The sequence below is a fragment of the Cydia strobilella genome, chromosome 20 (genome assembly GCF_947568885.1).
Source record: "Cydia strobilella chromosome 20, ilCydStro3.1, whole genome shotgun sequence".
In the NCBI taxonomy this organism is placed as follows: domain Eukaryota; kingdom Metazoa; phylum Arthropoda; class Insecta; order Lepidoptera; family Tortricidae; genus Cydia; species Cydia strobilella.
In genome coordinates this window covers 1,833,956-1,847,272 of record NC_086060.1, presented here as the reverse complement: position 1 = coordinate 1,847,272, position 13,317 = coordinate 1,833,956, and the positions used below count along the sequence as shown (strand labels likewise).

The 13,317-nt window shown below is 37.7% G+C and overlaps 1 protein-coding gene across 6 annotated transcripts in view; it reads right to left on the bottom strand.

Moving 5' to 3' along the window:
* LOC134750666 (protein Skeletor, isoforms B/C) overlaps positions 1-13,317 on the bottom strand; it is a 46,853-nt gene that overhangs the window by 6,429 nt on the left and 27,107 nt on the right. For 3 of the 6 annotated variants that reach the window (XM_063685892.1, XM_063685894.1, XM_063685896.1), the window contains 9 exons: positions 12,248-12,359; positions 9,291-9,509; positions 8,786-8,986; positions 5,323-5,343; positions 4,829-4,921; positions 3,161-3,291; positions 1,867-1,979; positions 871-1,079; positions 38-179 (listed from right to left, as the gene is read on the bottom strand). In XM_063685892.1, the coding sequence (XP_063541962.1) occupies positions 38-179; positions 871-1,079; positions 1,867-1,979; positions 3,161-3,291; positions 4,829-4,921; positions 5,323-5,343; positions 8,786-8,986; positions 9,291-9,509; positions 12,248-12,359 (1,241 nt within the window). The remainder of the gene's footprint in view (positions 1-37; positions 180-870; positions 1,080-1,866; positions 1,980-3,160; positions 3,292-4,828; positions 4,922-5,322; positions 5,344-8,785; positions 8,987-9,290; positions 9,510-12,247; positions 12,360-13,317) is intronic. The other 3 variants (XM_063685897.1, XM_063685893.1, XM_063685895.1) reach the window with 1 other exon arrangement.

The window sequence follows — 13,317 nt, the reverse complement described above, 5'->3', positions numbered from 1 at the left end:
GCAAAGTGCGCCGCTTTGTACTCAGTTGTAATCATACCAGTGATAGGAGTGTAGCCTCGCTTGCCACCAGCAGGACCGATGCGGGCGGTGAAGTTGGTGACGCCGGCGATGACGCGCGGCGGCCATGCTGCTGGGCCATCGGCATCTAGCTCTGCTAGGCCGATGCATGTGTGGTCGTTCTGGAAGCAATAATATTTTATTTTGTTTATCAAATTTGTTTTTGGTGGGAATACATTGTTAGGAATCCAAAGTTATCTCAGTAAGTTTTACATTGGAAGGGCTAATGGCCATCACTAAGTGCCTGCGACAATGCTCGGGATTAGCCCGAACGGACACCAGCTACGAATACACTTAGGAAGCTATAGCTTTTAATATAGTAAAATGTTGAGACAACGCTAGGCACAGGCAGGTAATGCTGACACTTGTCAACCATCTGAAACTGCAAGAGTTTGATTCTGTTCTCTGTTAGCATGCCCAAATATAATATAATAGCCAAATTATTAATGATTTAAATTCTGTTTTTCTTGCTCTCAACTCTTAGATATGTTAATTGTATATAATTTGTGTACATATTGCATGTTGTGAGAGATTTTAGATTTAGGTGTATATTTTTGCATACTGCAATTCAGCTAAATGTGTGATACTTTCTTAATTTATAATGTTTAAGACCTTTTGTTAACCGCATTTAACGCAAATAAAGAGCTTACTTACTTACTTACTTACATGATTTGATCATACAACAGCCAATAAAAAACTCATTCACGAGATAAAACAACAATTCGATCATAGGGCGAGTTAAGTTGTCCAAACGCCGTTACCACTTCCTTATCTTCAGCTGCTAATGTATCATTTAATAAAATATACAATTACCTGAGCCCCAAAGTCAAGTTGCACATCAGTCCTAGTAGTATCCATGAAGGAATGAGCATTCGCTTCATAGCGCGAGTTGAGCGGTCCAAATGCCGCGATTACGGACTGCGAGCGCGATGTAAGCACTTCTTTGTCTTTGTTTGATTCTTTGGCTGCTAGAGGGCGACGGTAGGTGATGGTGGTTATGCCGTTCTTCTGCTGTCCTGATACTGTAAAGGATGAAGGAGTTGTTTGAAACGGTGCAGAATGTCAAGCTGTAGAATAAGCCTTATTTTCTAGAAGACCAACAACGCCTAAAATGGTGCGAAATATTTTATTTACATATTTCGTACATAGATTTCGGGGTATGACAAATCAATTTCGAATAAACGGAATTCTTTGCTCTACAAGGAGCTTAATGAGTACAAGTGGAATAAGAAAGTATGTATGTATATTAACATGTTGCTAAAATGTAAATAACAGTCCCCGGCAAGCTCGGCTGAATTGCACCTTTTCATACAAACGTAGTTCCGCTCTCATTTTAACTACGTGTTGGATTGTAATGAAACTTTGCACATACAATGACATGAGGTCATGACATGACATGAGGTTAGGTCTGTAATTAGTTTATATAGCTCCAGTTTATAAAACAAACGAAATAGAGCAAAAACAAGTTTTGTATGAAAAACTTCAATTTGCTGTATTTTTTTAACTAGGTTATCTGAAGCTACATAAACTAATTACAGACATAGATATACCTTATCCTATTGTAAATACAGAGTTTCAGAGCAATCTAGCTAGTCGTTTTAAAATAAGAGCGTAACTACGTTTTTGTATGGAGAACCGAGCTTGCCGGGGACCCTTAAAAAGGTTAAAAAAGAAAGTGCTCCGACTGAGTGATGCGGTAAAAATAGGGTTACATAATATTGTAAAGAGTATTGGAAATCTTAAAATCAGAGACTAGTATTGCAGCACATGTTTATTAGTTTTGCATAACGTAACTGGAAATATACTCACCTACGACAACGTCATTACTGCCGCCAAGTCTCGCGTCGGGGCACACTCCTCTCTCTCCGTCACATTGAGCCAAGTGGCTTATGGTGTAGTCTGCTACTTTAGGTTGATTGGCTCTGAAAATATACAAAATTACTTAATTTTTGTGGTCTTGGTCGAATTTTAAGACTGGACTGCTACCGCGAATGTCTGAAGAAAGGGTACTATGAATTTAAGTGGCCAGAACAGGAAGCAGATAGACAAATTTTACGCTTACGGCAGGTCCACGGTCTGTAGGTACCTGTTTAGACCCATATGATATATTTATATAGTCGTACGACCGGTCTGGCCTAGTGGGTAGTGACCCTGCCTGTGAAGCCGATGGTCCTGGGTTCGAATCCCGGTAAGGGCATTTATTTGTGTGATGAGCACAGATATTTGTTCCTGAGTCTTGGGTGTTTTCTATGTATTTAAGTATTTATATATTATATATATCGTTGTCTGAGTACCCATAACACAAGCCTCCTTGGGCTTACCGTGGGACTTAGTCAATCTGTGTAAGAATGTCCTGTAATATTTATTTATTTATTTATTATTATTTATTATATGATTCATATAATGCTTTTCCTTTACTGTGCTTAGTGCCTTTTTAGGGTTCCCTACTAAGTCTCCACTGTCCGTCTGTCTGTCTGTCACCAGGCTTTTTATTACTATTTAATATCTGGTACTAGTGGTACTAACAAGTAAGAAACTGGTTATTACTAATGGTGGTCCCACACTGGATGTTATAAAATATTACTCTATTGTTACTTATGTAAATGTTTTAAACTTATTGTTAAATATTGTGTGACAGGGACAACATAATAAAACACTACCAATTCAATACTTTTTCATCACACTTGCGATACATAAATGAAGTATAAAGACAAAAAACTGTTAATTATAATACTAGAAACTTCATAACTCCCTATGGAAAACGCTTTTTCTATAGTTCCCGGTAAGCCTGCGTGCAATTCCACATTTACTCAGCGAGTGTGATGAAAACGTTATTATAACAGTCAGCGTGGATCACCATAAATAATTCACAACCAGCGCGAGCTACGCGCTACGGTTGAAGCCTATAACGTAGAAATTTTTTCCCGCTCTGTAGCGAAAAGCACCTACATTACAGTATACGAACAGTCGCTGTCAATGAAAAGTGGTGAAATTTGGTGTTAGCGTTGTAAATTTAACTTGGAAAGAAATTAATGTAAATCTTAACATAATTACTTGTACCCGGCTTAAAGGACCAATCAAATTATTTTGTATAAATACTTACTTGTTGTCCCAGTAAGCAACCACCACATCAGCGTTCAGCATGGCGGGTCTGCCTTCAGCTCCTGATATCCCGAAGGCCATGTATTGCTCCCGCCTTAGGCGCGCCGACAACGTTATTTGTATTTGGTTGCCCTGAAAATAATGTAAGCATTAGCCTGTGATAGTAATTGACAAACCTAAAGTGTAGTTTTTGGGGCCGTGCATCAATGTGTCACACATAGAATTACAAAGTGTCAGTTGTCGATAAGGTTGATTTCAAATTGAAGTGATTTTGAAAATAGCGTCTTATTGACAAGCGACAATAAGTACCCCTTTGGTTGAAAATGACACAAATGTGGGTATGTTGTGTTTTCGTTATTGCTTGTAAAGTAGCGATATTCCAGCTCTTCAATAATCAGGTTTTATAATCATAGCAGGGAATAAATTAATTTAATTAAGGGATTAGCAAGCTGAAGTGGCAGTGGGCCGGTCATATTTTTATATACCGATAACCGTTTGGGTAGACGAGTTCTCGAGAGGAGACCGCGTATCGTCAAACGTAGCGTAGGGCGCCCTCAGACTAGATGGAGCGATGACCTTCGCAAGGTGGCTGGCAAGAGCTGGATCAGAGTTGCCGCAAATCGTGCTCAATGGCGTGCAATAGGAGAGACCTATGTCCAGCAGTGGACGAGAGTAGGCTGATGATAATGATAATGATGAAATGGATTTATCAGAATTATAGTTACGGCAGTTTGAGCATCATAGATGCAGTACATTACGGTCAAAAGTAATAGCAGGTACGCAATCAATTAGCTTTACATTTTTGTAACACATATGTGCCCCAAACGTTTGCATTGTAACCTTACAATGCAAACGTTTATACCTATACAGCATAATTATTTAGGTTACATGTTTTGAAATGAGAACTGAATTTATTTTTAATAAATTCAAGTTTTCATTAGAATAAAATAGTAGTTAATTTGACCGCTTTTCATGTCATGTATGTCAACTAGATTAAATTAAGTTCTCATATCAATTGACAGTTATAAAAAATACAATGGCTGTAATTATACATTTACAAATATATTTTACCTTATTGTTTCACAGCAGACCAATCGCTTGGATGTGGAAAGATATTATCTAATTATTTTCATGATGGATATTAAAAAAAAATCCTCGAAACAATATTAAAAATCCTTAAACTTAGTCTTTACATGCGCAAAAATTGCAGTTTTAAATTTTTCATGCACAAATTTTGTACAATATCAACTAGCGACTGGTGGCGCTATCTCTTTTGGGGCATTCCATGAACTGTCCCTTTGAAACGCATTTTATTTCTTATATTAGGTAGGTACATTTATTCAACGTTTCCTTTCGATGATCATTTTACTGAGCAGTATTTTACAACCGTTGTGACAGAAAAATCTTCAAATCTTTGCGTTTGTAGGAAGCAACGTTAGACAATTTCGTGCAATACTCCCTTTACACGTGACAAATTCAGGCAAAAATAATCCTAAACTAAAATAGTCATATTATTAATATAAACATGGCATTATGACCTCAGCCTAAGTCAATATTTATTTATTTATTTAAACTTTATTGTACAAAATATATACAACAATGTACGAATGGCGGAATATTGTAGCTACTATAATAAACTTATGATCAAAAATACGAAATTTAGAGTTACCTGTAGTTCCCATTTGACCTGCAGCCTTTTGTCTAAAATTTCCTTGCAGTTATTAGTAGCGCTAGCGGGGGTTTGTGACGTAGTTGAACTTGTCTGAAATATTTGGATAAAATGTTATTTTGGTTCTTCAATTCGTTTCATGGTATAACATTTACTTAGCCATTATACTCGTACAAATCATTTCGCCGTACCACGTTGTTATTACAATTAATAGTATAAAAAGGATATTAATAATAATAAACATACTTTAGTTAAATTACTCACTATAAGTATGGCAAACCAATTCGTCAGTAGCAAGGCGGCTATTTTGAAAAATGTACGCGCAAACTGTCCCTCCCAGTCATTTTCTATTTGACATTTTTTCTACTGACTACGAGTAATTGCTTTTCCCGACTATAGTTTTTCAATTAAAATAATCAAACAGTGAACTGAAATAGGTTAAATAATAAGATGAAAAAGTTAGTACTTGTTAAAAAAATAAAAAATATACTTACAGGGTTATACCACCAAGCAGGCTGTAAAAATAGACAAATCCAGTTCCAACGTAAGCAAAGAGAAAAGGCAAACAAACAAGCAGATTTATTAACAAGGTACATACATAAAAATAATTAACATGGTATCATTAGTAGCTTTTAGTAGATTTCAGTCTTGTAAGAGTTGTAAGTTGGTAACACCGTTTTCGTTATTTTATAAAAATAGAGAATTTGAAACAGTTTCAAATTACGCTTTTAATTGGTTTGATTGTATACAAATCATAATACTATTCATAGTAGATAGTAGTTAAAGTACCAAACCAAATTTCCGAATAGCTACACGAGGCCTACCACAAAAAACGAAAATCTAAATTTCTTTTTAAGCCTCGCTTTATAAGAATATAATAAGAGCGATAGTGGCAGAAAACGAAATTACGATTTTTGGCGGTAGGCCTCAGGTCAGGAACAATAAAAATATACTAATTAGATTTTAGAATCCTCAAAACCAATCAAAAGCGTACTGTATCGGGGCGATGTAAGGTTGATTATTGATAACCAATGGTTGCGGTTTAAATCTATGCCGATGGTTAGGCTTCTTTTTTCTTTTTCCCTGAAAATCATAGATAAAGCAAACTATAGAATGGGGCATTTCACGTCAAGCGGGCAGCAAAAAAATTGTCAGGTTCTGGATTTTGTTCATAGTTGGATTAATTGGACCTATATGTGAACTAAAAAATTTGGCATCATTACTTTTTTAATATATTGCTTCGTTAAAAATTTATATGCATTTGAAAAAACTAAAAAATTTGAGGAACGGATTTTTTAAAAATTATTATTGCAATTCTTTCAATGGATTTAATTATAACTAAATAGTGATTATTTGAGAATATTAGTTGATTTCTTTGAAAATTTATAAAAAAAGTTTTTTTTATCTTTTTTTCATATAACAAACCGGAAGTTAGTATTAAATATCTTTTTTTTTCCAACTTCGCATTTTTTTATATTTTTTATTTTTACACAATAATGTAGCTTATGATGTACTAATGTCCTATAAAAAAAAATATAATGGCATCTCGATTGGTTTTGAAGATTCATGAAGTAATTCGAAAGTACTGCGCGACGCTCCGTACTGAGCGGTAGTTCTATGTGGCAGTCTTTAATGGCCAATTACGGGTTTTTTTACTTTTGCGTAACGGAATTAAAGCAATAAACAATATTTCATCGGTTAAGATGTATAAAAGCAAATCATGTATTATTCAATCGTGCCTTGTAGCGCTATCACTGATCAACCATATCTTGGAACTGAAAACAAAACGTTTATGTTTTAACAAAACGCTAGAGGTAACTTAATAACTATAGCTAGGTTTAGGCGGGGTATGTCACATGCTTAAGAGGTCACTTTCGAGTTAGGTCACGTTCTGAGGACGTCACTTTCTGTACGTCACATTCTGAGTTTGTCACTTTCTGAGCTCGTCACATTCTGAGAACGGCACTTTCTGAGGACGTCACTTTCTGTGAACGCCACTTTCTGAAGCCCTCGCTTTCTGAGTACGTCACTTTTATAGCATAGTAAGATTAAAGCGTATACCTGCATGAACAATGGATACCAGCAATCATAACAGCTGTACGGCATACGGCCGTTTTTATGCCGTACAGCTAATATGATTGCTGGTATCCATTGTTAATGCAGGTATACGCTTAAATATTACTTTGCTATAAAAGTGACGTACTCAGAAAGTGACGAACTCAGAAAGCGAGGACCTCAGAAAGTGGTGTTCTCAGAAAGTGACGTACTCAGAATGTGACGAACTCAGAATGTGACGTACAGAAAGTGACGTCCTCAGAACGTAACCTAACTCGAAAGTGACCTCTTAAGCATGTGACATACCCCGCCTAAACCTAGCTATAGTTATTAAGTTACCTCTAGCGTTTTGTTAAAACATAAACGTTTTGTTTTCAGTTCCAAGATATGGTTGATCAGAGATAGCGCTACAAGGCACGATTGAATAATACATGATTTGCTTTTATACATCTTAACCGATGAAATATTGTTTATTGCTTTAATTCCGTTACGCAAAAGTAAAAAAACCCGTAATTGGCCATTAAAGACTGCCACATAGAACTACCGCTCAGTACGGAGCGTCGCGCAGTACTTTCGAATTACTTCATGAATCTTCAAAACCAATCGAGATGCCATTATAATTTTTTTTATAGGACATTAGTACACCATAAGCTACATTATTGTGTAAAAATAAAAAATATAAAAAAATGCGAAGTTGGAAAAAAAAAGATATTTAATACTAACTTCCGGTTTGTTATATGAAAAAAAGATAAAAAAAAACTTTTTTTATAAATTTTCAAAGAAATCAACTAATATTCTCAAATAATCACTATTTAGTTATAATTAAATCCATTGAAAGAATTGCAATAATAATTTTTAAAAAATCCGTTCCTCAAATTTTGTAGTTTTTTCAAATGCGTAGAAATTTTTAACGAAGCAATATATTAAAAAAGTAATGATGCCAAATTTTTTAGTTCACATATAGGTCCAATTAATCCAACAATGAACAAAATCCAGAACCTGACAATTTTTTTGCTGCCCGCTTGACGTGAAATGCCCCGAATGTTATTCCATGGCAGCGCTGAAAAAAAGGTTAGTAGCATAGAAAGTTATCCAAAGGTGCTTGTTAAAGAAATGATAATAAAAAATAAATTAGCACACACAAAATTTGGCTGTCATATAGAAATCAGCGGCATCACATCAGCCAGAATGTATAACACAGCCAAATAAAATAAAAAGTATCACAAACTAGAGGTAAACCAATTTCGTAAGATTTTTTAGCACAAGGATTTTTTTTTTTTTCTGTAGCATAAGTAGTAAATGATGCACATCGATTTCGTTATCTAGTTCATTCATTCGTTCGCTTGATTTAGTTTCCCATTTCCCATTGTATCGATCGATGATGTAATTGCAGAGAAAGTGGAGCGCTAACTATGACGTCTAACTACGTCGTTGCATTTAACATATTTATTAAGAGTCCCCGGCAAGCTCAGCCGAATTGCACCTTCCCATACAAACGTAGTTCCGCTCTCATTTTAAAACTACGTGTTGGATTGTCATGAAACTTTGCACATACAATGCTTTGCAAGAAATAGAGCAAATCAAGTTTTGTATGAAAAACTTAAATTCGCTGTATTTTTTTAACTATGGTATCTGAAGCTACATAAACTAATTACAGATATACCTTATCCTATTGTAAGTACAAAGTTTATTCACACCAATCTAGCTAGTTTTAAAATGAGAGCGTAACTACGTTTGTATGGAAAACCGAGCTTGCCGGGGACTCTTAAGAACCGTATTAGGTATTAGTCATTCAGAATCTGAATTTAATGTTTACCGCATATTTCTTCCTTCACACTATGTTTCGTCTTCATAATTTAGGTATGCAAGAACAGCATATAAAGTGATCTCTTTCAAACTCACAGTAATCTTCGTCTGCCCCAAAGCCGGCGGGACATCTAAATCCTTCGGGATATACACATGTCCGAAGTTGTGCCGGTACTCCACACACCAGACAGCGAGCCAATCTATGTCATACGCTGTCAGTTTGCCGGGCAGTTGGATCTCGATGTCTTCCCCTTGGTAACCGCGGAGGGGGTGGAGGGAGCCGCTTTCACTTGGGACCTGGGGATAAAGCAAGTTAGTGTTACATGTACTTAGAATGAGGAAAAAGTCGACGAAGGGATTAGGCTCTCGCTTCTATGCCGACTTAGAAATACCTACGCGTCGGGCCCAGCGCCATCTTAAAGCAAGTTAGGAACGTAGAACGTTTTGGCGTCTAAAACGCTGATGTTGGATTACCTTAGTGCCAAACGGATTGGGCTCGCTTCCATTGCTGACCCAGAAATATGCGCCAGACCCAGCGCCAACATAAAGCAGATTAGGAACGTAGAACGTTTTGGCATCTAGAACGCTGATGTTGGATTACCTTAGTGCCAAACGGATTAGGCTCGCTTCCATTGCCGACCCAGAAATACGCGTCGGGTCCGGCGCCATCATAATGCAGGTTGGGAATGTAGAACGTTTTGGCGTCTAGAACGCTGATGTTGCCAGAGCGGAGGCCGTGCGCGAGCCTCTTCAGTTCGGGGAGGACTCTCGGCCTCGGAGGATCGAGGCCTGGCGGGATGAATACGTCGCCGAAGTTTACCTGCAGAAAAAGAGCATGGTTCAAACACAGATATAGGTTTTGAATAAAATGATTTATCTCTTCCCGAAAGTGAAGCACATTGGTGAAACAATTGCCTATATTTTTGATACGTGCTAATAAAACTATTAGGTACGACTAAGTAAAGCGATTTTTGATGACGTAAGTTAAAAATTAGGCTCCATTATTATCAACTTTTGGGAACATAATATAATAGAAAACTTTAGTTTTTCTATGTATTGTAAGTAGGTACCGCATTTCAAACTAATGTTTAGAGATAAAATTTAAATTTATCAAATATCCAAATAATTATATTGTATTTTTTGGTGACAGCTATAACTATGGTGGAAAATTATATTTTTAGATAAATATAATAAAATAAAAACTCATTAAAAGTTATCTAATATTTCATAACATAGTAATTTATAAATCATACATAACATCTTAAACTATTACAAACATCAAATATAACACATACCACCCTCAAATTATGCAAAACAATATTACAATCAAACCTAATTACTACGTCTCCTACACCCGTTATCACGTCACAATTGAATGAGACACATGTAATGGCTCCTCTACACGATGGGCCATCATACTGGCCCACTAAGATGGGCTAGCGTGTAGAGAGGGTAGTGCACTGGTGTCGCATGGCTTATGTATGGCGCGGCGGGATGGCGATATTGGCGATGCCACGGTCACGGCCACGGTGTCGATTTTTTGTCCGCACAATAAAGGTAGTGGGCCGCGATGGTGCGTAGGCATCTACACGTGGCCCATTCCATAGTGCGTGCTCTCAACCATCGCATGGCCATCTCGCTGATCCAGCGCTGGGCCATCGTGTAGAGGAGCCATAAGAGAACGAGCGGGTGAATGGAACTCGAAACAAAGATGGCGGCGTTTTGGCGGGAACGGGCGCGCATGCGTACGCACGCGATCGATATTTTGACGTGATTGACAACTAGTGTAAAGCGTAATGCTTTAATAACAGCGGGTTTATGACTGGGGTAGGTAATATTTTTGGAAATGTTTTAAATAAAAAATAAAAAAATAAACCGTGCATGGATATATTTATATGTGATGCATATTTCTAAGAGTATTAATTATTAATATGATTAATTATAATTTCCTTGATTTGACCTTGACCGACCTATTTAATGGTTAAAATTCCAAAAATTGTGTACCGGGTCTTCACATTTTGTCGTAGTGGGGCTAAAAATAATAAAGCGTAGGAACCTAGTTCCGTAAAGCCTATATTCCCAAAAAAAATAACTAAAATCAAATAGTCTGATTTTAGTTTACTCTATCGAGTGAAAAATAGGCAAAATACCTACCAAGGATGATTGTAAAAAACGCTTGTACGCGACTTTGTACGCGAAAAATTGTAAAACTGCCTTCCCCCCCCCACAAATACAAAGAGAGCCCCCCTCTTTGTATTTGCGTACTACTATCAACCCCCCATTTTACATATACCTTGTTAAGTTACGTGGTAAATCTTTCGCCCAGCAACCAAACCAAATGTGTTTGTATTTGTTTGAAGATATCGACTATCATTTTTAGGGTTCCGTACCCAAAGGGTAAAAACGGGACTCTATTACTAGACGCTGTCCGTCTGTCTGTCACCAGGCTGTATCTCATGAACCGTGATAGCTAGACAGTTGAACTTTTCACAGATGATTTATTTCAGTTGCCCCTATAACAACAAATACTAAAAAGTACGGAACCGTCCGACTCGCCCTTGGCTGGTTTTTATAAACACACTGTTAAATAACAATTCGTAAACCTTATAGCAAACACGTAAGGTCCACGAAGAATGCTGTTAGTTGTACCAAAATTCAGCATGAGCATCACGTATATACACGTACGCGTTACGCATCACGTATACAGTAAATCTTCGACACCAGACAGACAGCCACTTGATGACCTTAGGCCGTTTGCCGCCCGGCAACCAGAGGCGTATGCCTGTTTGTATGTAGTATCAGTGAGTGTATACTTAAAGTATACTAAATACTTACAGCAGAAGCGGCGAAGCGTCCAGAGTGGAGACGGTTGGTGCAATCGAAAGGTTGATAATTTCGAAGAGCGAAGGAGGGTAGACCTTGACAGTAAGCGAGATGCTTTAAAGGACCGACCACCTAGCCTTAACCGATCACTGCGTTGACGAAGTCCTGACATGCCCTCGGTGTGGACGAGCACTGCAGAGGATTGGATACTGATACATGAGGGCGCACAAGTGGGCGGACCAGCTCAGTTCCCGCTCCTAGACATATAATGCAGTCGCTGTGGCTGAAATCGGTCAGGAGAGGAGAGAGAGAGAGGGAGAGACTTACAGTAAACCTTCGACAACACACAGAGCCACTTGATGCCCTTCAGCTGTTTGCCGCCCGGCAACCAGAGGTGTATGCCTGTTTGTATGTAGTATCAGTGAGTGTATATGTTAACACAAGCTGTATAAAGTATACTTACAGTCAACCTACGACACCACACAGACAGCTACTTGATGCCCTTCAGCCGTTTGCCACCCGGCAACCAGAGGCGTATGCCTGCTTGTATGTAGTATTAGTGAGTGTATGTTAACACAAGCTGTATAAAGTATACTTACAGTAAACCTTCGACACCACACAGACAGCTACTTGATGTCCTTCAGCCGTTTGCCGCCCGGCAACCAAAGGCGTATGCCTGTTTGTATGTAGTATTAGTGAGTGCATGTTAACACAAGCTGTATAAAGCATACTTACAGTAAACCTTCGACACCACACAGACAACCACTTGATGTCCTTGAGCCGTTTGCCGCCCGGCAACCGGAGCATTATGTCTGTGTTTGTGTGAGCCGTCAGTATCGGCGGATCCCTGAAAAGAATTGACATTCAATTTAAATCCCGCCACGGAACCACTAAGTAATTCTAATCGTCGTAATCGTCATATTACGCAAAACTGCGTAGGGGACGCCACTAGCTCATACTGAGAACCTACCGCGAAACATGAGACGAAATTTCGTTATCTGCGCCTCTGTCACTCATGCATGCATATTACAAATTAAAATTTTAATTATATGCATATTTAAATGAATACAATACAATACAATATTCGAGCCATAAAGAGGCAGATAACGTATTTCGCGTTTCCTGGTGGACCTCTGTAAACCAACCGCCTTGATGTGGCCCTAATACATCATGTTATAGTGAAAACTTCTCAAAAAACTGTTTAGAGGAACCGGCTCGCGGACAATTAACGTCATTTAAATTTGGAATTAGATTAATTAAAATAAAATCGATATTCCTTCAACTCAGAAATATGATATACTATATGTAACAGTGCTGCTCTCTGGCGGCAGAACATTGCAGTAATAGGGAGTATTTGCATGTCAAATAAAGGTTATAGAGGCCCATTTCAGTCACAAAATAATTAGCAGAATAATTATCCAAAAAATGAAATGCAAAAATAAACAAGGAAGTTAATTGTCCTCCCCCATTATATTCGCAAATGAGTCCGTCGAGTAATTAGATAAACATGATTATGGGGGCTGAGATGGGGGATAGGGGGTTGAAATGGGAATTTTTATTGCGACGTTAAGTGATAAAAACCGGCCAAGTGCGAGTCGGACTCGCGTTCCAAGGGTACATTACACAATTTAAACAATGTATTTTTTATGTGAAACGTCTTTAAAAACCCGTAGGGGTCGGATCAAAAACTAAGTAATTAAGTCCGACTCACGCTTGACTGCAATTTCTAAAAGGTTTTCCTGTAATCTTTAGGTAAAGATCTATCTATCTTTAGTTTCGGAGATAAAGGGGGGAATGGTCATATT